General features: G+C 43.3%; 1 protein-coding gene across 1 annotated transcript; it reads right to left on the reverse strand.

Annotated features, from left to right (window-relative positions):
• Positions 1-8,296: 8,296 nt before the first annotated feature.
• On the reverse strand, positions 8,297-23,470 carry LOC121784262. The gene is made up of 6 exons (XM_042182427.1): positions 22,945-23,470; positions 22,761-22,857; positions 22,444-22,663; positions 20,864-22,401; positions 8,835-9,434; positions 8,297-8,753 (listed from the first exon to the last, which is right to left on the reverse strand). Exons 1-6 carry the CDS (start codon positions 23,468-23,470, stop codon positions 8,297-8,299), a joined length of 3,438 nt encoding a protein of 1,145 aa, XP_042038361.1.
• Positions 23,471-23,856: the final 386 nt, after the last annotated feature.

A 23,856-nucleotide genomic window follows, 5' to 3' on the forward strand; every position in this document is an offset into this window, starting at 1 on the left:
CCCCACTTCAAAATACTCCCGAAATCCCTTATAATACTGTCCTTACCTCAAATATTCCAAAGTCCACTAATATTCAAATCCCTAATGCTCCTGAAGAATTCAAGTATTTTCCAAAACAATGGCATGAAGATTGTGGGATGACCCCTTTCACTGATTTTCCAGCCAAACTCTCTCAAACTGACTTCATAAGAAACCGCTTTCCAAACTCTTCCCAACTCTGGGAATCGGATGATTGCCTAAAGGATCAAACGTATTATGAGTTTATTCTTGTTGATTCTGATTCAGTTGAAATAACTCATAACTACAACAGATCCAAAGAAATTGAGTATTCAAAATGCATTATCAAAAAGGTCCATACTACGACCACCTTTGGTGGCCTCAGTGAATTCAAAACTAATTATATCGACTATAAGAATGCTTGGTTCAGAGCTTTCTTATTAAGATATTATAACCACTCCTGGTTCATGGCCTTTCACCATAATTGTGAAAAACAATTTTCAATTTGGTTTCCAGATTGGTGGAGGAAAATGGGATCTTCTATCCAAATTCTTCCCCTTGAAGTTCAAAAGGGTTTCCACGCCTTTGCGGAATACTCTACCCTCAAAAACTTTAAAAAATTTATCATGTTCCATGCTGAGTTCAAAGTACCTTGGATTTTTTCCTGGGATTTCAACTTTGAGAAAATCTATTCGGACCCTTCTCCTTACTCCTTGACAAGGGTTTACAAAGTTAAATGGTGGGCTAAGTTCCAAAATCATATTGGAGTTGAATCTGCTGTCAAACAATTTTTTTCCACTGGTGAAAAAGTGATTTTCAAAATGGATAACAAAGAGAAAAGCAAAGCAGAAAGAACAAAGAAGGCCAGTTCCTCGGAGCCAAATGATTTTCTGAAAAACCTTCCAGAACATATCAAAAGAGACTTCTTTGAATTTATGGCCCAAAAGTCTACCTCTTCAAAGTCTGAAGAATCGGTCTCTTCTGATCCTATTGGGGGTCAAGACCCCTTTGATTTCTGATGACAGGTTTCTTTAGAAGGAAGAATACTGAAGCCTATTCTAGGTTTCTCATTGATAATATCAAAATTGATACCGAAATGGTTACCTCCCTCTCAGAAATTGCAAAGATTGTTCTTGAAGCCCCTCCTGAAGAAGTGGATTTTCCATTTCTTAGAGAAACCATTGATGACATTTTTCATAGAATCAATAGAATCAAACGGATGAAGAGAACGCTCAAAATCATTAATATTATCACCGCAGCCTAATCCTGTTCGCATTATACTAGGATGCCTCCTTTTTGGTTCTTTCGCATTGGTGATAAAATAAGAAGATTAGAACAAGCTATCAAAGATGAAGAAGAAAGCCTCCAAGTCATGTATGACGTCAGATTTCGAAGAAGTAGACATATGGATTACTACTACGACGATGAAGAATGGAGACATTGTCAATATATCAAAAGATGCAGAAATAAAATCAATAGGCTCCACATCATCATGGCAGCCTAGTGTGAATTTGATTTCAAAGTCAGAAATGACGGCCACCTTCTTTTATAGTTATTGTAAAAATGTTTGAATAGTGAATAGTGAAAAGTAACTTTTTGTAATAGTACTATGTAAATTAGTGTGATTTTCGTCACTGCTTACGTATTTGTAAAATACTGTACTCCTATGTAGCTAGGGTTGTTGACTATAAATAAGAGGTTTTCTAGGAAGAGAAGTACACCGAGTTCTGATCTCAGACTCATTGCTCTTCTCCCTCCTTCCCTCTGCTACCTTGAAGCTTTAATCCAAAGTTAGTTTTCAAAATCTCTTTACTTTCATTCTGCTTTCTTTCTTTATGCAAAATATTTTCAATATGTCTTTCATACTGTTTGATAACGGAATAATTTATCATAACATTCCAATCACAAACCTTACGGTTCTGACCAATACGTTATTACACAATAAGGCTTCTGCCAATACGTGTTCTAACAACAAGGTTTTAACCAATAAGTTTGATGATTCAAAACTATCAAAATATAACCTGGGTGCAAATGGTATCAGAGCCATTTTAATGGCGGTAATGGATGTTAATAGACCTATAAATTTAACCAGCTTTAAGTTTAAACACTTATAATAGTGATGTTTTTGTTTAAGGTCTAGGGTTTAGGGTTTTTCTATAAAAAAACTCATGTATAAAGGAGGAACTTAGAAATGATATCAAGAGGGCTCGAACTCGGCACCTCAAAACAATAATGTTTAAGCTCCATGCCGCTAGGACAAAGGCTCTGGATGAGTTTGGGTTTTGGGTTAGAGATTAGGTTTAGGGTTTTTTGACGATGGATTTTAGCCGAAAACACAATTAACTGTTTTTTGAAGCTTATTTTTAATTTCTTAGTTTACGTTTTGTTTCGTTTTGAGTTTTAAAATTTTAATGGCAATTTTGGGAATAAATTTTAACTTTCTGGTTTTCATTTTATTTCCTACTGTGTTTTTAGGGTATTCTAAACAATTATAAATATAGTGATTTCCTTGAGTTTTGACTATAATATTTAGACAATGGACTAAGGCCAATTTTCTAGCCTTTATTTTATTTTCTATTGAGTATTTAGGGTTTTCTAAACACTTATAAATAGTGATGTCCTTGTTTAAGGTTTAGGGTTTAGGGTTAAGGGTTTTTTTATAAAAAAAACTCATGTATAAAGGAGAAAATTTAAAATGATATCAAGATGGCTCGAACTCGGAACCTCAAATAATAATGTCTAAGCTCAATGCCGCTAGGGCAAAGGCTCTAGACGGGTTTAGAGTATAGGGTTTAGGGTTTAGGGGTTAAGGTTTATGGTTAGGGATTAGGTTTAGGGTTTTTTAGACGATGGATTTTTGCCGAAAAACACAATTAACTAATTTTTGGAGCTTATTTTTAATTTCTTAGTTTTCGTTTTGTTTCGTTTTGAGTTTAAAAATATTAATAGCAATTTTGGGAATAAATTTGAACTTCTAGTTTTCATTTTATTTTCTACTGTGTTTTTAGAGTATTCTAAACAATTATAAATACACTGATTTCCTTTAGTTTTGACTATAATATTTAGACAATGGACTAAGGCCAATTTTCTAGTCTTTATTTTCTTTTCTTTAGAGTATTTAGGGTTTTCTAAACTCTTATAAATAGTGTTGTCCTTGTTTTGAATACTGTTTTGGACAATGACTTTTGGACATTTCACATCGTATAAGGAAAAAAATTAATTTACATTATTTTTGGATTATTATTTTTAATGTTCTAGTTTTCGTTTTATTTCCTTGTGAGTTTTCGGGATTTTCGTAGCACTTATAAATACTGATGTACTTGTTTAGGGTTTAGGATTTGTGGTTTAGGGACAAGGTTTATGGTCTAGAGTTTAGGGTTTTGGATTTGGCCGAATAACACAATTTACTGTATTTGGGGCCTAATTTTAATTTTACTAGTTTTCGTTTTATTTCATAATGAGTTTTTAGGGTATTCTACGCACTCATAAATATCGATTTCTTTGTTTTGACTATATTTTTCAGAAAATGGATTACGGCCAATTCTCTAGTTTTCATTTTAATTCCTTTAGAGTTTTTAGGGTTTTCAAAACTTTTTTAAAAAGGCCATTGATATGACTACGTTTTTTGGACAATGGACTCTGGCCATTTCACATTGTACACGAAAAATATAATTTAATTTATTGTGGCAAAATTTAAATTTTCTAGTTTTCATTTTTTGTTCCTTTTCAGTTTTAAGGATTTTCTAAGCACTTATAAATCGCGATGTCCGTGTTAGGGCCTAGGATTTACATTTAAGGGTTTGGGTTTAAGATTTTTAGACGTTGGATTTCGGTTGAAAAACACATTTTACTATTTTTTGGGGCTTCATTTTTATTTTCGTAGCTTTCGTTGTATTTCCTTTCGAGTTTTTAATTTTTAATAGCAATTTTGGTGATAATTTTTATTTTCTAGTTTTTCGTTTTTTTCCTACTGAAATATAAGGGTATTCTAAACACTTATAATTATCGATTTCTTTGATTTAACTATACTTTTCATACAATGGATTACGACCAATTTTCTAGTTTTCAACTTATTTCCTTTAGAGTTTTTAAGGTTTTCTAAATTCTATTAAAAAGTGTTGTTCTTGGTTTTACTACATTTTTTGGATAATGAATTTTGACTATTTCACATCATATAGGGAATAAAATTAATTTATTATTTTGTGATTATTTATAATTTTCTAGATTTCATTTTATTTCCTTTTTCATTTTTTAGGATTTTCTAAACAATTATAATAGTGATTTTTTGTTTAAGGTCTAGGGTTTAGGGTTTTTCTATAAAAAAAACTCATGTATAAAGGAGGAACTTAGAAATGATATCAAGAGGGCTCGAACTCGGCACCTCAAAACAATAATGTTTAAGCTCCATACCGCTAGGACAAAGGCTCTGGATGAGTTTGGGTTTTGGGTTAGAGATTAGGTTTAGGGTTTTTTGACGATGGATTTTAGCCGGAAAACACAATTAACTGTTTTTTGAAGCTTATTTTTAATTTCTTAGTTTACGTTTTGTTTCGTTTTGAGTTTTAAAATTTTAATAGCAATTTTGGGAATAAATTTTAACTTTCTGGTTTTCATTTTATTTCATACTGTGTTTTTAGGGTATTCTAAACAATTATAAATATAGTGATTTCCTTGAGTTTTGTCTATAATATTTAGACAATGGACTAAGGCCAATTTTCTAGCCTTTATTTTATTTTCTATTGAGTATTTAGGGTTTTCTATACACTTATAAATAGTGATGTCCTTGTTTTTTTTTTTAAAAATAACTCCTATACGAAGGAGAAAATTACAAATAAACTCCTATACTATAGAAAGGAGGAAATTACAATTGATAAAGAGGGCTCGAACTCGGCACCTCATACAATAATGTCTAAGCTCCTTGCCGCTAGGACTTAGGGTTTAGGGTTTAGGGTTTTTTTATAAAAAAACTCCTGTATAAAGGAGAAAATTTAAAATGATATCAAGATGGCTTGAACTCGGCACCTCAAATAATAATGTCTGAGCTCAATGCCGCTAGGGTAAAGGCTTTAGACGGGTTTAGCATATAGGGTTTAGGGTTTAGGGGTTAAGGTTTTTGGTTAGGGATTAGGTTTAGGGTTTTTTAGACGATGGATTTTTGCCGGAAAACACAATTAACTAATTTTCGGAGCTTATTTTTAATTTCTTAATTTTCGTTTTGTTTCGTTTTGAGTTTAAAAATTTTAATAGCAATTTTGGGAATAAATTTGAACTTCTAGTTTTCATTTTATTTCCTACTGTATTTTAGAGTATTCTAAACAATTATAAATAGAGTGATTTCCTTTAGTTTTGACTATAATATTTAGACAATGGACTAAGGCCATTTTCTAGTCTTTATTTTCTTTTCTTTAGAGTATTTAGGGTTTTCTGAACTCTTATAAATAGTGTTGTCCTTGTTTTGAATACTGTTTTGGACAATGAATTTTGGACATTTCACATCATATAAGGAAAAAAATTAATTTACATTATTTTTGGATTATTAGTTTTAATATTCTAGTTTTCGTTTCATTTCCTTGTGAGTTTTCGGGATTTTCGTAACACTTATAAATAGGGATGTCCTTGTTTAGGGTTTAGGATTTGTGGTTTAGGGACATAGTTTATGGTCTAGAGTTTAGGGTTTTGGACAATGTATTTTGGCCGAATAATACAATTTACTGTATTTGGGGCCTAATTTTAATTTTACTAGTTTTCGTTTTATTTCATAATGAGTTTTTAGGGTATTCTACGCACTCATAAATATCGATTTCTTTGTTTTCACTATATTTTTCAGAAAATGGATTACGGCCAATTCTCTAGTTTTCATTTTAATTCCTTTAGAGTTTTTAGGGTTTTCAAAACTTTTTTAAAAAGGCCATTGATGTGACTACGTTTTTTGGACAATGGACTCTGGCCATTTCACATTGTACACGAAAAAAATAATTTAATTTATTGTGGCAAAATTTTAAATTTTCTAGTTTTTTTTTGTTCCTTTTCAGTTTTAAGGATTTTCTAAACACTTATAAATCGCGATGTTCGTGTTAGGGCCTAGCATTTACGGTTTAGGGTTTGGGTTTAAAATTTTTAGACATTGGATTTCGGTTGAAAAACACATTTTACTGTTTTTTGGGGCTTCATTTTTATTTTCGTAGCTTTCGTTGTATTTCCTTTCGAGTTTTTAATTTTTAATAGCAATTTTGGTGATAATTTTTATTTTCTAGTTTTTCGTTTTTTCCTACTGAAATTTAAGGGTATTCTAAACACATATAATTATCGATTTCTTTGATTTAACTATACTTTTCATACAATGGATTACGACCAATTTTCTAGTTTTCAATTTATTTCCTTTAGAGTTTTTAAGGTTTTCTAAATTCTATTAAAAAGTGTTGTTCTTGGTTTTACTACATTTTTTGGATAATGAATTTTGACTATTTCACATCATATAGGGAATAAAATTAATTTATTATTTTGTGATTATTTCTAATTTTCTAGATTTCATTTTATTTCCTTTTTCATTTTTTAGGATTTTCTAAACACTTATAATAGTGATGTTTTTGTTTAAGATCTAGGGTTTAGGGTTTTTCTATAAAAAAACTTATGTATAAAGGAGGAACTTAGAAATGATATCAAGAGGGCTCGAACTCGGCACCTCAAAACAATAATGTTTAAGCTCCATGCCGCTAGGACAAAGGCTCTGGATGGGTTTGGGTTTTGGGTTAGAGATTAGGTTTAGGGTTTTTTGACGATGGATTTTAGCCGGAAAACACAATTAACTGTTTTTTGAAACTTATTTTTAATTTCTTAGTTTATGTTTTGTTTCGTTTTGAGTTTTAAAATTTTAATAGCAATTTTGGGAATAAATTTTAACTTTCTGGTTTTCATTTTATTTCCTACTGTGTTTTTAGGGTATTCTAAACAATTATAAATATAGTAATTTCCTTGAGTTTTGACTATAATATTTAGACAATGGGCTAAGGCCAATTTTCTAGCCTTTATTTTATTTTCTATTGAGTATTTAGGGTTTTCTAAACGCTTATAAATAGTGATGTCCTTGTTATTTTTTCCTAAAACACCATCACGGCGGGGGGTTAAGGCGGACCCCCAACGTGTATATATCAAAAATCACCAAAAGAACATACATCAGTCAAGCCCAAAAGTGACTCGGTCCGCACGAGAGATACAAATCCCAAGAGCTAACAAAGCTACTATGGTATCCCCACAGACCGGGTACTAACCATCTAACAAAAGAGAGAATAAACATAACAAAGCTATACATCATAAAAAGAACAAGGATGATGGCCAAATGTTGGCCAAATCCAAAGGAAAACAAAAAACCATAGATCAAAACCACGAACCAAGTGAAGTAGTCATCCATCTTAATATCTGAATCTGAAGTTCGGATAACCTAACTGGTCCATCCTGACGAGCGACTTTGGGTTTAGGGTTAAGGGTTTTTTAAAAAAAAAACTCCTGTATAAAGGAGAAAATTTAAAATGATATCAAGATGGCTCGAACTCGGCACCTCAAATAATAATGTCTAAGCTCAATGCCGCTAGGGCAAAGGCTCTAGACGGGGTTTTTTTTTATGTCAAGAGGGTTCGAACTCGGCACCTCATGTAATAATGTCTAAGCTTCTTGCCGCTAGGACAAATGCTCTGGACGGTTTTTTTTTTCCTCAAACACCTTAGCGGTGGGGGGTTAGGCATACCCCCAACCTGTCCATATCATCCAAAATGGTAAAAGTCATAAACATACATAGTCCAAGCCCGAAAGTGACTTGAACTTGAAAATCAAGCTAAGACAGCCCCACAAGTTGGGTGCTATCTATCAATCAATCTAGCAAAAAGCTATGTAAAAAAGGAACCAAAACATACGTGCCCATGGCTGGCCCAAAAGTGACCAACTCATAAGGAAGAAAAAAGTTAGGCAAATCAAAAACTAAAAACCAAGTCGATCATCTATCTCGGTACCTGAATCTGAAGTTCGGATAGCCCAACTGGTCCATCCTCACAAGTGCCTTCAAGTACCGAGGTGTTGTATCCGCATCGAAGAATGTGAGGGCAGTGGTCTGGACCCCCCTACCTGCTAAAAAATCCGCTGCTCGATTGGCCTCCCGATGGATGTGAGAGAAGCGCGTCTGCAGCTGTGAGAGCAAAAGACGAATGCTAACCATGTGGTGTCGCACGTCCGCTGCTCCCCTACGATCTGAAGTGAACACCGCGACCACTGCTGCTGCATCCAACTCAACCCAGACCTGTGATGAGAACTACATAGCCATCCTCAGACCATGATGAAGAGCAAGAAGCTCCGCCTCAAAGCCCGACGCGGCTACAAGGGGCGTGCAAAAGGCCCTCAGGAGAGAACCGTCTGAACCACGAACCACTCCCCTACCACCAGCCTGTCCAGTCGAGGTAGAAAATGCCCCGTATGTGTTCAGCTTCACCCAAGGAGCATAAGGTGGATGCCAAAGAACACTCAAGGACCTCAGAACTCGCCGGCGAGGAGGAGCCATGGGCATGAAATCGACAGCCAGGGTGCAACCACGCCATTGAAGGGGGACTAGCACACCCGCCGCCACCAAAGTCCGCAACTGATGTACAACCTGCCAAATCACATGGGAAGCACGAAATGAAATGCCGCGATGCTTACAGCTATTTCTCTCCGTCCAAATGAACCAGTAGACCAAGCAAGGAATAATGAAGCTGATGTGCAAGGTGGGAGCCCTGTGAGAGGACCTCCACCAGAAACCTAATCTAAGTGCAATATCAGTGCACGTGTGAATGTGTGTGCGTATATCAGGAAACCAGCCATCAAAGTAGTCCCGAACAGACCTCGCCGACTGAATAGACACAAACAAATGCTGTAAAGACTCGACAGAAGAAGAAGAGACACAACACAGACACTTGGAAGCAAGGGAAATACCATGGGACTGCACATGACAATCAACAGGGATCTTCTGAAGGAGGAGGCGCCAGATGAACACGGAGGTAGTCGGGGTCAGCCCAGCATTCCACACCATGCGAAGGTCGAAGTGTCTAGGGGACCGAGTCCGGATGAGCTCCCAAGCTGAGGCCGTCGAGAACTCGCCATCACCAGTCAGACTCCATCGCATCACATCCCTACCGCCCACCTCAATCGGCACAGCCCTGATAACATCCAAAACATGCGCAGGCAAAGCATACCGAACAAGCAATTCATGCAGTTTATCATCATGCCAAGCACCATCACTCAAGAAACAAGAAACCTTGTCGGGTGGGAAAGCAGTCCCAGGCTGACAATAGGTCCGAAGGGGACGATCCCTGACCCACACGTCATCCCAGAAGCTGATCTTCCCCTCGCCAAGGGACCATCTAATGAAACAATGCACATGCTGCCTAATGACAGTGAGACGACGCCAAATAGGACTATCATGCGAAGCACAAGGAGCAACAAAGGCACGTCCACGATGATTACATTACTTACTCAAAGTGTATTGCGCCCACAAGGAATCCTGTGAGAGGAATGTAATACCCGAAAATTTGTGGAATTTTATTCTTTTAATTAAGGATGAAATTCTTTTCTATGTTTTTGTGTTTAAAATTTGGTGTGGAAAATATTTTGTGTTTATTTGATTGTTGTGGATGTGGTATTTTTCTACCTAGGCAAATTAAATGTAATTAAATAATTAATTAAGCCATGTTTTTAAAAATCCTAATTAAAATTAAATCTCTCTCTCTCTCTCTCTCTCTCTCTCGGTTTCTCACCCCCTCCCCACTAATTTCTCAACCTCCCCCACTCCCTCTTAACCGATACATCTTTCCCTTTCCAATCTCTCCCCACATCGTTTTCTCTCCTTTCTCTCTTGCAATTGCTCTCAACACCGGTAAGCTCCCTCTCTCCTTCTCCCTCTCGGTTCTCATCTTTTTCATTCACTCCCTCTCATCATCGTCTTGAATTCCTCAAGGTGATACCCTCCTTCGTCGTGAATCGGAGTCGGAAAAGGAAGTAAAGCTTTTGCGTTTCGTTTGAACCATCCGGGGAAGGTAACCCCTAACCCTTGTTTAATTCGAAAACTCATGCATATAGGACGTTTTGGATGGGTTAGATGTTGAGTAGGATTTGTGGCTATGTGCTTGTGTTGAGCATGTTTTCGGTGATAACTGACAGTGGGTTCCGACCCCTTTTTGACTGAGCAAACGACCTCCTTTTGGTACGATTTTTTTAACTGTATAAACTTTGGTGTGTCTTCTGTGTGGTGTGTAATTTTCAGCCTCTTTGGATGTCGTATGAATTTATTATGATTTTTGCAAGTAAACTGCGCAGTTCTGCGTGTTGTATGTTTTGGGAGATGTTTTCATGTGCTTTTGGCGTGATTCTGAGTGATATGTTTTTGTGATGAATGTGGGTGTGTTTGGCCAAGAGATGGCCCGGGAAAATCTGTGTTTGGCTCAAGGGCTTTGTGTGGGTTGGCCGAGAGATCTAGGGTCCGGCCTAGGGCAGGCTGGTGGGAAGTTTTGAAGGGACGATCCCAGGTGTTTGGGTGTGTTTTGGGACGTAGAATGCGTGGTGGGAATGTCGTATAGGGTTTGAGAATCGGAAGTTGAAGGAATATGAGTGTACACGGAACCAGCGGCCGAGGTGCCGAACAGATGGCCGGCACCCGAGACGGTCGGTCGAGGTGCCGAGCCGGACGGCCGAGATGGTCGGCCGAGGTGCCGAACAGGCGGCCGAGACGGTCTGCCGAGGTGCCGAGCCGGACGGCCGAGATGGTCGGCCGAGGTGCCGAGCTGTGCCGAGACAGGTGCCGAGCTGTGCCGAGATAGGTGCCGAGCTATGCCGAGACAAGTGCCGAGCTGTGCCGAGACAGGTGCCGAGCTGTGCCGAGACAGGCGGCCGAGGTGCCGAGCCAGGCGGCCGAGACGGTCGGCCGAGGTGCCGAGCCAGGCGGCCGAGGTGCCGAGCCAGGCGGCCGAGATGGTCGGCCGAGGTGCCGAGCCAGGCGGCCGAGACGGTCGGCCGAGGTGCCGAGCCAGGCGGCCGAGACACCGAGCCAGGCCGAGACGCCGATCCTTTTTCCGAGCTTTTTCCGAACCTTTTCCGAGCCAAGTGAGCCGTTGCACAGTAAGGGTATGCCAGGACTTGGAGTGCTGTGTTCGGGTGTCGTGTGCGCGTTTTGGGTACGTCGTTTGCGCGCGGGGTGTGTTTCGAACGTGTGACTTTGTGTGTTTGTTTTGTAATATGTTGTTAAGTGTATGTACGTGTAACGTGCTAGATGTTGAAGTCGTCCACGTAGGAATCATGCATTGTCGTTTAAACCTCGTTTACCCTGACTCTAATCATGATATTATTTATCTTTCAAAAGGGTGATCTTTTTCGAGGAAAGTGTGGTTGAAGGGAACTGTTTTAAAAGCTAAGCAATCGAGGTGGGCTTTTCTACCCTACTTTTATGTGGGTTATCTTTAAATACGGACTTCGTTCCGGAAATGTTTATGGAGGTGAACTGTTTGTCTTGCCAATTATTTCGTTTTGAAACCTATCTGAAGTGGTTTACCACATATGTTTAATCGAATTCGGGTCTGTTGGGCTGCGAACCCTCAGGCTAGTGTACACGAGACTGGGTGCCATCTGAGAGCAAGTTGGCCGGTCTAGATGACCTGGGGTGTGGCCACGCCCCTTGTCATGGTTTGGATCAGATAGTGTATGATTGAGGGAATAAGGGTGGCAATATCGGAAAATGACTGCGCAGTCGAATTTATGAAATGTATTTTTGTGTACTTGGGTTATTTTCATTACACTCAAAACCCCAATGTTACACTGTTATGGCATGACAAACTATGTTTTTGGCGTGTGTCCACTGAGTGCAATAAGTACTCAGCCCTGCATGTTGTTTTCTTAATGTGCAGGTTGAGCGGCGATGGGGAGGACGGATGTTGAGCAGTTAAAGCCAAAGTGTGTTTTTATCTTTCGGATGGTGTCGTGTCGTCATACCCGGCATCATCTGTCTTTTGGGTCTTTTCCGCTGCTTGTAAACCGTCACGATGTTTTCATTTCAAACTCTGAATACTTTAACTCAAGAATGTCGTCACAGTACTTTGTTTTGAATTGAATTTCCTTTTATTAAATGTTTTCGAGTCAAATATTCTTGTTACCCCCTTTCTTCCCCGCTTCTTTATTCCCCCCCCTAGTCGCGGTCCACCGTACTTCCTATCCTTAGGAAATGCGGGCGTGACAGAGTGGTATCAGAGCCTAGGTTTTCTCTTTCTGCTCTGGACCCAAAAAAAAAAAATCTTTTTCTGACTGGGGTAAGTTTTCAAAAGTGTCATTGGCTCAACATCCGACTCATCGCACTCAACCAGAAATGAGGTAATGAAAATTTCGAAATTTTGGAAAGTATATGGAAGTGGAGGAAATTGTGATTTTGGTGTTGAAAATGTTTTATGTAAAGTTTAAGTAAATGTTGAGACTTGTGGAAGGGTACAACGTGATGTGGAAAAGTTGGAAATTATTTGAGTTATGAACTGTTATGGTGTTATGAACTGTTGATGTATGATGAACTTATATGAAAGCATGTGGCTGATGTGTGATGATATGATGACGTGAATGTTGATGTGAGCTTTTATGTGAGTATGTGTTGGCCTTTTGAATGTTTGAACTTAGACGTGATAGAATTTCACTAGTGCTTCTTGGACCTATGATAGATAAGAGCTTTTGGCCTTTGAACACCAGCGGGTTTGGGTTAGAACAGCGATACGTGCATACACTCTCTCTCTCTCTCTTCTTCGGTTATGCACTCTGTTTTTATACGCGAGGCGGTTGTTTCTGTTTTTCTATAGATGGCGCGTATGTTCCGAACCCCGCGACGGAGTGATCGCGATAGACTTAGGGCACAGAGGGTGCTCAGAGATTATAGAGTGTACCGGAAGAAGGATCACGTACCGTTGATCGAGTTCGTGGCACACTTCGACACCCTCTGGAGGGCAGCTCAGGAGTTCGGAGTGACAGAGCATGACGGCATTGAGAAGCTAATAGATTTGCTTCCCGATAGCTGGAAGGAGTGGGCCGAAAGAACGGCGATGAGGTACACGTGGCATGAGCCCGCTACCGATGACATGGTGGGTGACATGGCTGGCTTTCGGAAAGCCGTGTATTGTGCACTGGTGGACTCTCGAGAGGAGCAGCCCCCACAGGAGGTGGAAGAGAGGGTCGTGTATCAGGACAAGTATGTGAGCATGTACGAGGGTGAACAAGGGTATGAAGATGTTTATGAGGAGGCTCTGCCAGGGAACTCCGAGGAGGACGACGACGAAGACCCGGAGGAAGGGCCTATGGATGAGGATGATAGAGTCGTAGTCTAGAATTAGAATAGTTCGTTGTCTTTTCAGTTTTTGCTTTCTGTACGATCTGCTCTTGGGAACAATGTTGGCCTTCTTTCTTTTAATGAGAATTTTGATTTTGATATATATATCCTATGTGTTGCATCTTATACTACATGAAGGTTTTATAAGAAAATTTTGAGAAAGTGGTAATTTTGGATGAGAATTGTAGTAACACTCTTTGGATATTGAATCAGAATGCCGCCAAGACGTGCACGCCAACCACGACAAGAACCCCACGTGGAGGCACCACCTCCACCACCACCGCCACCACCACCTCCACCCCCGCCTCAACAAGAAAGATTCATAGTTACGTTCTCAAGGCAGAATCCCCCGAAATTTGACGGACAGGGAGACCCATCCAAAGCGGAAGAGTGGATACGCGGCCTCGAGCGTATCTTCAGGGTCATGGAGTGCACAGATAGGGAGCGCATTGCTGGTGCTACCTTTCAACTGTTAGGTGCTGCCGATTACTGGTGGGAGACTCGGCAGAGAACTATGGATCCTGCCCGCCTGGAGGCGCTGACATGGGAGGAGTTTAAAGTAGAGATCGATAACAAGTATGTTCCAAAGACGTACAGACGGGCCAAGGTGGTAGAGTTCCACACACTAAGCCAAGGCCGAATGACTGTAACCGAGTATGACCGAGCCCTCGCGCAGATGGCACGATATGCGCCCGAGTTGATGGACACCGATGAGAAATGGGCGGTGAAGTTCCGGGCCGGGCTCAGAGATGAGATAAAGGCTGCATTGGCCTGTCGAGGAGAACTCTCCTACTCGGAGATCTTGACTTGTGCACTGGACGTGGAAGATGCACTCCCTAAGCCAAGAGTTGTGGCAACAACAAACGCGACACCTCTACAAGCTCAGCCGGGCCACCAAGAGAAGCGGAGGTGGGATGGTGACCAGGCTCAGTATGGTGGTAAGAGGCCACAACACATGAGGAACCCACCCTACAATGGCGGGAGACAGAATACTTTCCAACCGAGGGCAAACTTTCCGCCGAGGAACCCTCAATGTGGAAGGTGCTTCAAGTACCACGCCGGGGAGTGTCGAGACCCTAGGTGCTTCAACTGTGGTGGGAGTGGCCACTACATCCGAAATTGCCCAAACAAGCACATGGGAACGGGAATGAGACAGAACCAGCTAGGTTTCCGTCCACAATCCCAGGCACTACCTGCACCTCCACCGCAACAACGCCGCCAAGGATTACCATCGCAAGCAAGGGCCTACGCCTTGAAGGGGAAACAGCCGGCAAACGGGAAAGAAACCTTTGAGCAAGGAAACTTGGCAGGTATGGGCACACTTCTAAATATGCCTATAGTTGTCTTGTTTGATACGGGTGCGTCGCATTCCTTTATATCAACGTCTTGTGTGGATACTTTGGAATTACCTACTGTTAAGACCGAACCCACTATGAGTGTGACCTCACCGGTAGGCGGGGCTATAGATATATCCCGATCTTGTGCATGTGTGAACTTTGGAATAGGTGAACTCAGTTTAGTGGCTTATAATTTGCAAGTAATGACGATGGGTAGCGTAGACATAATCTTGGGTATGGATTGGTTAGCGGAGAACCACGTTACCCTTCATTGTAGAGAAAGGAAAATTTCGTTTGAAACCCCCGGAAAAGAGCCGATGAAGTTTCACGGAGTCCCAATGAGCCGACGCAAGTCCATTATCTCTGCGCTGCAAGCCACTACAATGATGAGGAAGGGATGTCCAGCGTACCTTGTTTATTTGAATGGGGAGGAGAAGAAAGACAGGAAGATAGAAGATGTGGCGATAGTGAGTGAATATCCCGACGTCTTCCCCGATGCGTTGCCAGGACCCCCACCCGACAGACAGGTAGAATTCACGATCGATCTGGAGCCCGGATCGGCACCAATATCCAAAGCACCTTATAGAATGGCGCCAAAAGAGTTGGAGGAGCTTAAGGTGCAACTGCAAGAGCTACTGGAATTGGGATTCATTAGACCTAGCGTGTCACCATGGGGAGCACCAGTGTTGTTCGTAAAGAAGAAGGATGGAACGATGAGGATGTGCATCGACTACCGGGAGCTAAACAAACTAACGCTGAAGAACAAGTATCCACTACCAAGGATAGACGACTTGTTTGACCAACTTCGAGGGGCAGGAGTCTTCTCTAAGATGGATTTGAGGTCTGGGTACCATCAGCTGAGGGTTCGGCGAGAAGATGTACCCAAGACAGCTTTTCGAACAAGATATGGTCATTATGAGTTCGTTGTAATGCCTTTTGGACTGACGAACGCCCCGGCAGTGTTCATGGACCTTATGAACCGCGTGTTCCATCCATTTCTGGATCGGTTTGTCCTGGTTTTCATCGATGACGTGCTTGTTTACTCAAAGAACGAGGAGGAGCACAAAGAGCACTTGAGAACCGTCCTAGCAACTCTAAGGGACGAGAAACTATATGCCAAGTTCAGTAAATGCGAGTTTTGGCTCAAGGAAGTAAATTTTCTTGGACATGTAGTAACTTCAGATGGAATTCGTGTAGATCCGGCCAAGGTAGAAGCGGTGCAGGAGTGGAAGTCACCTTCTACACAAAACGAAATCCGAAGCTTTTTAGGACTGGCGGGCTATTATCGAAGATTCATCGAGGGATTCTCGAAGATAGCAAGGCCAATGACGCAACAACTGAAAAAGGGAGTCAAGATGATTTGGACGCCAGAATGTGAGGCGAGCTTTCAGTTGTTGAAGGAGAAATTGACCACCGCACCAATCCTAGCTGTGCCGGAGCCAGAGACTGACTATGCGGTATATACGGATGCGTCGAAGGTGGGACTGGGATGTGTGCTTATGCAGAAGGGGAAAGTGATTGCATATGCATCGAGACAATTGAAGCCCCATGAACTGAACTATCCGACGCATGACTTGGAACTGGCAGCTGTGGTACATGCTTTGAAGATCTGGAGACATCATCTTTATGGAGTCCGTTGTGAGATATACACGGACCATAAGAGTCTAAAGTACTTCTTTGAGCAAAAGGAGTTGAACATGCGCCAACGTAGGTGGCTCGAGTTGGTGAAGGACTACGATTGTGGTATAAATTACCATCCGGGAAAAGCAAACGTAGTGGCCGATGCTCTTAGTAGGAAGTCTCAATCTCAGCTGGCCACCTTTCTTACTATCGAGGAAAGTATAATCCAAGAGTTCAGTAAGATGCGCTTGGAAGTGGTGAGAATGCCCGAGACTGTGGAAGGGATAGTAGCCACGTTGGTGATGGAACCCGACTTAAGAGCCAGAATTGTAGAAGCTCAACGGCGAGATACGTTACTAGAAAAGATTCGCTCAGAAGTGAGGACGGGTGAACTCGGAAATTTTCGTGAGGCAGCGGATAATGGTCTCACATACAAGGGAAGGTTGTGTGTGCCCAAGGATGAAGGCCTGAGGATGGAAATCATGAGAGAAGCACATGAAACCCCATACGCTGCTCATCCAGGGAGCACCAAAATGTATCAAGACTTGAAAAGACAGTTTTGGTGGAACGGTATGAAAAAGCATGTTGCGGCATTTGTGGAGAGATGCCTAGCATGTCAACAAGTAAAGGCGCTACACCAACGGCCCTATGGGAAATTGCAACCCCTCGAGATTCCGGAATGGAAGTGGGAACATATTGCAATGGACTTTGTGGTAGGACTGCCAAAATCCCAGCGAGGGAACACGGTGATTTGGGTGATTATAGATCGCCTCACCAAATCTGCCCATTTTGTGCCGGTTCGTGCCACTTATGGATCCGATCAGTTGGCTAAGGTATATGTACGGGAAATTATACGCTTGCATGGAGTTCCAGCGACAATCACATCTGATCGTGATGCTAAATTCACTTCTAGATTTTGGACAAGCCTGCAGCGCGAGTTGGGGACTAAGTTGAATTTCAGTACAGCGTTCCACCCGCAAACCGACGGGCAGTCGGAGAGAACGATACAAGCATTGGAGGACATGCTACGAGCCGTGGTGCTAGATCGAGGCGTAGGTTGGGAAGAAGTGTTGCCCTTGGTAGAGTTCGCTTACAATAATAGTTACCAGGCGACTATCAAGATGGCTCCATATGAGGCCTTGTATGGAAAGAAGTGTAGATCGCCACTTTATTGGGATGAAGTGGGTGAGAGAAGAATTCTCGGACCAGACTCTGTAGAAGAGATGATAGAGATTGTCCGACAAATCCGTGGGAGGATCAAGGAGGCACAGGATCGACAGAAATCTTATGCGGATGTTCGAAGGACCGATTTACAATTCGAGGTCGGAGAAAAGGTCTTTCTGAAAGTTTCCCCTTCTAAGGGAATAACTCGTTTTGGAGTGAAGGGAAAGCTGAGACCCCGATTTATTGGTCCATACGAGATTTTGGATAGAGTCGGCGTGGTAGCATACAGATTGGCCCTACCACCAAGCTTCGGAAATGTGCACAACGTTTTCCATGTGTCACAATTGAGGAAGTATGTGTATGACCCCACACACATCGTTCACCAAGAAGAAATGATGGTCCTAAATCCCGATCTAAGCTATGAGGAGAAGCCCGAGGCCATTGTGGATCGAAGAGTGCAAGAATTGAGGAATAAGTCAGTTGTTTCGGTGAAGGTACGGTGGAGGAATCATGGAGTCGAGGAGGCAACATGGGAATCAGAAGATAAGATGAGAGAGAAGTTTCCAGAACTGTTTGAGTGATCTAACAAATTTCGGGACGAAATTTTTGTTAAGGTGGGAGGAATGTAATACCCGAAAATTTGTGGAATTTTATTCTTTTAATTAAGGATGAAATTCTTTTCTATGTTTTTGTGTTTAAAATTTGGTGTGGAAAATATTTTGTGTTTATTTGATTGTTGTGGATGTGGTATTTTTCTACCTAGGCAAATTAAATGTAATTAAATAATTAATTAAGCCATGTTTTTAAAAATCCTAATTAAAATTAAATCTCTCTCTCTCTCTCTCTCTCTCTCGGTTTCTCACCCCCTCCCCACTAATTTCTCAACCTCCCCCACTCCCTCTTAACCGATACATCTTTCCCTTTCCAATCTCTCCCCACATCGTTTTCTCTCCTTTCTCTCTTGCAATTGCTCTCAACACCGGTAAGCTCCCTCTCTCCTTCTCCCTCTCGGTTCTCATCTTTTTCATTCACTCCCTCTCATCATCGTCTTGAATTCCTCAAGGTGATACCCTCCTTCGTCGTGAATCGGAGTCGGAAAAGGAAGTAAAGCTTTTGCGTTTCGTTTGAACCATCCGGGGAAGGTAACCCCTAACCCTTGTTTAATTCGAAAACTCATGCATATAGGACGTTTTTGGATGGGTTAGATGTTGAGTAGGATTTGTGGCTATGTGCTTGTGTTGAGCATGTTTTCGGTGATAACTGACAGTGGGTTCCGACCCCTTTTTGACTGAGCAAACGACCTCCTTTTGGTACGATTTTTTTAACTGTATAAACTTTGGTGTGTCTTCTGTGTGGTGTGTAATTTTCAGCCTCTTTGGATGTCGTATGAATTTATTATGATTTTTGCAAGTAAACTGCGCAGTTCTGCGTGTTGTATGTTTTGGGAGATGTTTTCATGTGCTTTTGGCGTGATTCTGAGTGATATGTTTTTGTGATGAATGTGGGTGTGTTTGGCCAAGAGATGGCTCGGGAAAATCTGTGTTTGGCTCAAGGGCTTTGTGTGGGTTGGCCGAGAGATCTAGGGTCCGGCCTAGGGCAGGCTGGTGGGAAGTTTTGAAGGGACGATCCCAGGTGTTTGGGTGTGTTTTGGGACGTAGAATGCGTGGTGGGAATGTCGTATAGGGTTTGAGAATCGGAAGTTGAAGGAAAGTGAGTGTACACGGAACCAGCGGCCGAGGTGCCGAACAGATGGCCGAGGTGCCGAACAGACGGCCGAGGTGCCGAGCATAAGATGCCGAGGTGCCGAGCAGGCGGCCGAGACGGTCGGTCGAGGTGCCGAGCCGGACGGCCGAGATGGTCGGCCGAGGTGCCGAACAGGCGGCCGAGACGGTCTGCCGAGGTGCCGAGCCGGACGGCCGAGATGGTCGGCCGAGGTGCCGAGCTGTGCCGAGACAGGTGCCGAGCTGTGCCGAGATAGGTGCCGAGCTATGCCGAGACAAGTGCCGAGCTGTGCCGAGACAGGCGGCCGAGGTGCCGAGCCAGGCGGCCGAGACGGTAGGCCGAGGTGCCGAGCCAGGCGGCCGAGGTGCCGAGCCAGGCGGCCGAGATGGTCGGCCGAGGTGCCGAGCCAGGCGGCCGAGACGGTCGGCCGAGGTGCCGAGCCAGGCGGCCGAGACACCGAGCCAGGCCGAGACGCCGATCCTTTTTCCGAGCTTTTTCCGAACCTTTTCCGAGCCAAGTGAGCCGTTGCACAGTAAGGGTATGCCAGGACTTGGAGTGCTGTGTTCGGGTGTCGTGTGCGCGTTTTGGGTACGTCGTTTGCGCGCGGGGTGTGTTTCGAACGTGTGACTTTGTGTGTTTGTTTTGTAATATGTTGTTAAGTGTATGTACGTGTAACGTGCTAGATGTTGAAGTCGTCCACGTAGGAATCATGCATTGTCGTTTAAACCTCGTTTACCCTGACTCTAATCATGATATTATTTATCTTTCAAAAGGGTGATCTTTTTCGAGGAAAGTGTGGTTGAAGGGAACTGTTTTAAAAGCTAAGCAATCGAGGTGGGCTTTTCTACCCTACTTTTATGTGGGTTATCTTTAAATACGGACTTCGTTCCGGAAATGTTTATGGAGGTGAACTGTTTGTCTTGCCAATTATTTCGTTTTGAAACCTATCTGAAGTGGTTTACCACATATGTTTAATCGAATTCGGGTCTGTTGGGCTGCGAACCCTCAGGCTAGTGTACACGAGACTGGGTGCCATCTGAGAGCAAGTTGGCCGGTCTAGATGACCTGGGGTGTGGCCACGCCCCTTGTCATGGTTTGGATCAGATAGTGTATGATTGAGGGAATAAGGGTGGCAATATCGGAAAATGACTGCGCAGTCGAATTTATGAAATGTATTTTTGTGTACTTGGGTTATTTTCATTACACTCAAAACCCCAATGTTACACTGTTATGGCATGACAAACTATGTTTTTGGCGTGTGTCCACTGAGTGCAATAAGTACTCAGCCCTGCATGTTGTTTTCTTAATGTGCAGGTTGAGCGGCGATGGGGAGGACGGATGTTGAGCAGTTAAAGCCAAAGTGTGTTTTTATCTTTCGGATGGTGTCGTGTCGTCATACCCGGCATCATCTGTCTTTTGGGTCTTTTCCGCTGCTTGTAAACCGTCACGATGTTTTCATTTCAAACTCTGAATACTTTAACTCAAGAATGTCGTCACAGTACTTTGTTTTGAATTGAATTTCCTTTTATTAAATGTTTTCGAGTCAAATATTCTTGTTACCCCCTTTCTTCCCCGCTTCTTTATTCCCCCCCCTAGTCGCGGTCCACCGTACTTCCTATCCTTAGGAAATGCGGGCGTGACAAGGAATCTCCACCAGAGCTTAATGCTGAAAGCGGTGACCAGCTCGGGGAGGCGACGGATGCCAAGGCCTCCCTCATCCAACGGCAAACGGATCTTATTCTTCCAATTGACCCAGGGAATCTTTTTCTGTTGTCCAACGGTGCCCCAAAAGAATCTGGCCATAATCTGCTCCAGCTCCCTCAACCAGTACCCATAGGGCTCCATGACCTGAAGGATGTGGAGCGGGATAGTCATCAGGGTGCTCTTGATCAGAGCAAGACGGCCCCCGAGAGAGAGATGTCTGTGGGACCAGTTGTGGATCCGGTCCACCATCTTCTGTCGGATGTCGAGGAGGAAGTCAGCCTTCAGGTTGCCTTTATAGATGGGCACCCCGAGGTATGTGAAAGGGAACGAGCCCATCTGGAAGCCTCCGACCTCCGCCACCGTATCTGCCCATGATTCAAACCTCGGGAGCAAGAAGAAGTGACTCTTTCCCCGGTTCACCATCTGACCAGACACTGCCGAATAGTGGTCAAGGCAGTGCGTGAGTCTCTCAACCGCCTCCCTATGCGCCCTGGTGAAGATGATGATGTCATCAGCATAGGAGAGGTGGGAGATGGTGGGCGATGATCTAACAGCTCTGTACGCCATGTCTGGATGGGAATCAACCAGCCTGTCCAAGCTCCTAGACAGGTAGTCTGCTGCGAGGACAAAGAGAGATGGGGAGAGAGGATCTCCCTGGCGAAGACCCCGCGTCGACTGGAAGAAGCCCGCAGGGGACCCATTCACCAGAACTGAGAACCAGCACGAGGAGATGCACCGTCTGATCATACTCACCCAACCCGACGGGAATCCCATCCTCTCAAGCACCATGAGGAGAAAAGGCCACTGCACTCTATCATACGCCTTTGCCATGTCCAGCTTGAGTGCTAGATTAGGCGATGGGGCCCTCTTGAGGATCTTCCTCCCGATGTCGTGAATCATCTCCTTAGCCAAAAGAACATTATCGCAAAGCAAGCGACCCTTCACGAAACCACTCTGGTTTGGCGCCAGCACAAGAGGCAACAGCGGCGCCAAACGCGCGGTCAAGATCTTGGTGATGATCTTGTTGGTCACGTTGCAAAGGCTAATAGGCCTGTACTCCGCCCAAGTCTCTGGGTTGGCCTTCTTCGGCAGGAGAATGATCGTCGTGGCTGTAAAACTGCGAGGCATAGGGGCACCCAGGAAGAAGTCCTCGACTGTGGCGACCACATCTGCACCCACAATGTCCCAACAACGCTGGAAGAACAGGGACGAGAAGCCATCCGGACCTGAAGCACTGTCTCCACTGATGCCAAAAACTGCTGCTCTGACCTCATCTGAATCTGGCACTGCACAAAGACCCGGGCGGTCCACTGAGTCTGGCAAGCTGTGCAGGATGTCAAGATCGGGCTGTCCCAGCTGCTCGATGTCTGACGTGAGGAGCTGCTGAAAGAACCCAACCGCTGACTGTCTGATCTCCTCCTCTGAGGTGAGGCTCTGGCCGCCTGCCTGAATCACGTGAATCCTGGACTTCACCCTCTTCTGTCGGACCTACCCATGAAAGAACTTAGAATTCCGCTCGCCCTCTGTCGCCCATCGAATGGCAGCTTTCTGCTTCCAAAAATCCTCTTCCATCCTAGTGCGGACGACATACTCTGCGGTGCACCTATTGAGCTCAGCCCTGTGCGTGGGTGTGGGATCCCCATCATATGCCGCCTGGGCCAAGGTGACCGCCTCCTCTGCCTCTCTCAAGCTCTCAAAGATGTTCCCGAAGACGTCTCTTGAGGAAACCTTTAACCCGATTGAGCTTGAACTGAAGATTAATCATACCAAAGAACCCCGTGTCTGCCTCCCATGCCCTGGCAATCTCCTCCGTGAAAGTATGATGTCGGGTCCACATGTTCTGAAACCTGAAAGACGGCCTCGGAATCTGTAAAGAAGCCTGGCACCTGACCAGGAGGGGAGCGTGATCTGAAGATATCCTAGGCAGATGAGTGACCCGAGTAGCTGCAAAAACCGTCGTCCAATGCTCCCCAAGCAAAACTCTATCGAGTCTCTCCCAAACCCCGTTCCGTGTCTAAGTGAAATCAGGACCATCGAAGCCAGGATCAAAAAGCTGACACTCTGCAATCGCATCTGCAAAATCCATCATCTCACCGTGTCTCTCTGATGTGCCACCCCGTCGCTCATCCTCCGTGAGGAAGATGTTGAAGTCACCTCCAACGAGCCAAGGTGATCCATCTGTCAACAGGGAAATCTCTCTGAGCTTGTCCCACAAGCTATATCTGCCCACCCTCGTGCACTTGGCATACACAATCGAGAGGTGAATGGGAACGGGAAAGATGGCGGCCGTAACTCTCACATGCAGGACCTGATCCGAGTCGTAGACCACCTCAATATCCCAGTCTCTATGTGCAAAAATCCAAATCTTGCCGCTGATATTCGCACATCCAAACTGAAGGCCAAACCGCCTACTGTAAAAAGAAGGCCGGGGATCGGTCTGAGGCTCGATCACAGCTGCAAACATCACACTGTACATATCAATCATATTCTTCAGAGTACCCTGGGTGCGAGAATTCGCAATGCCCTGGGCATTCCAAATCACGAAGTGGCTAGACATGAGGAGATCAGTGGGACCCTGAAGCCCCAAGCTTCGCCTTCTTCAATCTACCCTCAGAAGGAGGGGAAGTGTGTCCCCTCCTACTATGTTTTTAGGTTATTCTAAACAATTATAAATACAGTGATTTCCTTTAGTTTTGACTATAATATTTGGACAATGGACTAAGGCCAATTTTCTAGTCTTTATTTTCTTTTCTTTAGAGTATTTAGGGTTTTCTAAACTCTTATAAATAGTGTTGTCCTTGTTTTGAATACTATTTTGGACAATGAATTTTGGACATTTCACATCATATAAGGAAAAAAATTAATTTACATTATTTTTGGATTATTATTTTTAATATTCTAGTTTTCGTTTCATTTCCTTGTGAGTTTTCGGGATTTTCGTAA

This window comes from Salvia splendens, chromosome 21 (genome assembly GCF_004379255.2).
Source record: "Salvia splendens isolate huo1 chromosome 21, SspV2, whole genome shotgun sequence".
Taxonomy (NCBI): domain Eukaryota; kingdom Viridiplantae; phylum Streptophyta; class Magnoliopsida; order Lamiales; family Lamiaceae; genus Salvia; species Salvia splendens.